The sequence below is a fragment of the Penaeus monodon genome, chromosome 12 (genome assembly GCF_015228065.2).
Source record: "Penaeus monodon isolate SGIC_2016 chromosome 12, NSTDA_Pmon_1, whole genome shotgun sequence".
Classification (NCBI taxonomy): domain Eukaryota; kingdom Metazoa; phylum Arthropoda; class Malacostraca; order Decapoda; family Penaeidae; genus Penaeus; species Penaeus monodon.
The window spans coordinates 2,448,751-2,451,250 of record NC_051397.1 but is presented as its reverse complement, the minus strand read 5'-3'; the positions used below and the strand labels follow the sequence as shown (position 1 = coordinate 2,451,250).

Below are 2,500 nucleotides of genomic sequence, written 5' to 3'. Positions count from 1 at the left end.
GTTTTTGTTTTTATCATCATCATCATTACTATTACTATGTAAAAGTGGTGCAAATATATATGTCTGTGTGTGTATAAATTCACACACAGATACAAACATATAAAAAGTCAAACCGTTCTCTCTTCCTTACTTTCACTTCAATCTTTCCCTTGTCATTCATTCTTTACCCTGCATTTTCACCTTCCCTCTTCCCTCATCTCACCCTCCCTCCTTCCCTCCAGCCCTCAGCCTATTCATTTTCCTCCCCTCGGCTTCCCTCTTGCTCTCACCTTCCCTCCTCCCTCACCTCTCACCTCTCCCTCCCCCATCCTGCATTTTCCTCTCCTCATCTTCCCTCTTGCTCTTATCTCCCCTTCCTGCTCCCTCCTCCCTCACCTCCCCCTCCCTCTTCCCTCCCTGCTCCCTCCTGCCTCACCTCCCCCTTCCTCTCCCCTCCTCCTCCCTTCCCTCCTCCTGCTCCCTCCTCCTCACCTCCCCTCCCTCTTCCCTCCCTGCTCCCTCCTCCCTCACCTCCCCCTCCCTGCTCCCTCCTCCCTCACCTCCCCCTCCCTCTTCCCTCCCTGTTCCCTGCTCCCTCACCTCACCCTGTTCCCTTCCCTCCACAGAACGGCCTGCTCTCCTCCCTGCCTTTCCTGACGCGCTACCTCGGTGGGAACAGCCTCAGCTGGCTCGGAGACCTCCTGGTGGCCCGGGAGTGGCTGCAGAAGAGGAACTCTCGCAGGCTCTTCACGTCTATAGGTAGCTATGACGGGGACTTTGTAAAGGGAAGTGGGCGTGGGAAAGAAGAAAGAAGTAATGAAGTTGTTGTGTGCGGTTTATATGTGTTTTTTGTGTGTGTGTTTGTTTCTTTGTTAATGTGGTTTGTTTATGTTTAGCAGTTCGGTCGTTTGGTTGTTGTTTTTGGTCTATGATTGCTAGTCACCATTTTTTAAAAATTAATTCTTGTTTATTCATGTGTATGTTTGCATTTATATATCCACGTACAATTACCCATTTATGTAAGCTCGTCCAACTACATACGCTTTTACCCCGAACACCTCAGCGACCAAACAACAACTACAAGAACAAACAGGCACTCACCCACCTCCCGAAATTTCAACCTTGCATGATTTCCCTCAAGCCCTCAGACGAGAGAAACTGACACGCATCGTTTTGTTCCGAGCAGAGGCAAACTCCGATCGCACACTGGCACGGTGACGATTAATTTCTAGTCGGAGGAGAGGCTGATCTGTCAGATACAGCTGCAGTTTCCGCTTCAGGACTTTCAGTTTATCTCAGCCTCGTCTCCCTATCTCTTTGAGGAAGAGGGAACAGAGTTTACAACAGTCAGGCCGGCCTTTACTGGAGAGGGAGGAGCTGGAAGGGCGTTTTCTGTGCGAATATAGATGGTTTTATTTATTATATACACGGTAGAATTATGTGCACCGAAACTTCATTTTAAAATTAATGCGGAGTCTGTGATTCTGTTTACATCATGCCACTTAGATAACTTTCTAATTATGAGGATAATATGCGCGTTTTCTTTTTTCCAATGTATGAGGCAGGTGACGTAAGCATAGAAGATTATTTCAAAATAGATAAACACATCTATATGACCCTATTATGCAAATAAATTGACATAGAAGATGTTTAATAGGGTGTATAGATGAGATATTGACATGGAACTTTAATATAAAGGAACAAATATCAATTCGTTCATCCAATCTTAGAATATAGTTAGCTTACCATACACAAAGTATTTTTTTTTTGTTTCCAGCTTTGTTATATAGCTAGAAAATATGTGTGGGATCTATTTCACATTATGGAAATGAAAAGATATTTATGATTATAAACCTTAATTTGAAATAATGAATAGGTTACCTTTATGGGATTTTATTTAATAATCAGTTCATATTATATCACGCAGAATACATGTTACCCACAGGCACAGTAGCTAAAATAATAAATCAGAACACACATGTAATTCTGAAAAAAAAAAAAAAAACACGTTTAAAATGATGAGTTTGACGCCATTATTTAAAACAATACATAAGCACAATAACTCTATTCCGTTAATCGGTTGGGGGATAAAATATAAATAATCATCAATAGTCTTTTGTAAGCTTAATGCAAGTAGAAAAAGATAATGAGTTACGTAAATCAACTGGGCTTTAGTGCATAACGAGACACATATTTTTTTTATATGAAGTAATGTATCATTTTTATAATCTTCCTTTCCGCTATGTGTCCAGGTAGAGGCTTATACATCCCTGTACGTGTCGTAGTTAGTATGTGTCTTAGTGTATGGATACGTGTGTCCAATTTAGAAAGTATCCTTGTTGGGGTTCTGGTATATGTATCCTCGTATATGTATAGTTGTATTTGTCAAATAAGCTGTAGGCTTATGTGTCCTAATATTATATACTTGTAAACATCTTAGCACAAGTATTCTAAATGTGTCTTAGTATGTATCTTTGTAAAAGTATCCTGGTACGTATTTTGGCCTATATATGTACTTATC

The 2,500-nt window shown here is 41.2% G+C and overlaps 1 protein-coding gene across 1 annotated transcript in view; it reads left to right on the top strand.

Annotated features, from left to right (window-relative positions):
- The window catches only part of LOC119579201 (sialin-like), a 30,265-nt gene that overhangs the window by 19,710 nt on the left and 8,055 nt on the right, over nucleotides 1–2,500 (top strand). The window contains 1 exon segment of the mRNA XM_037926897.1: nucleotides 606–738. Within this exon segment, the coding sequence (XP_037782825.1) occupies nucleotides 606–738 (133 nt within the window).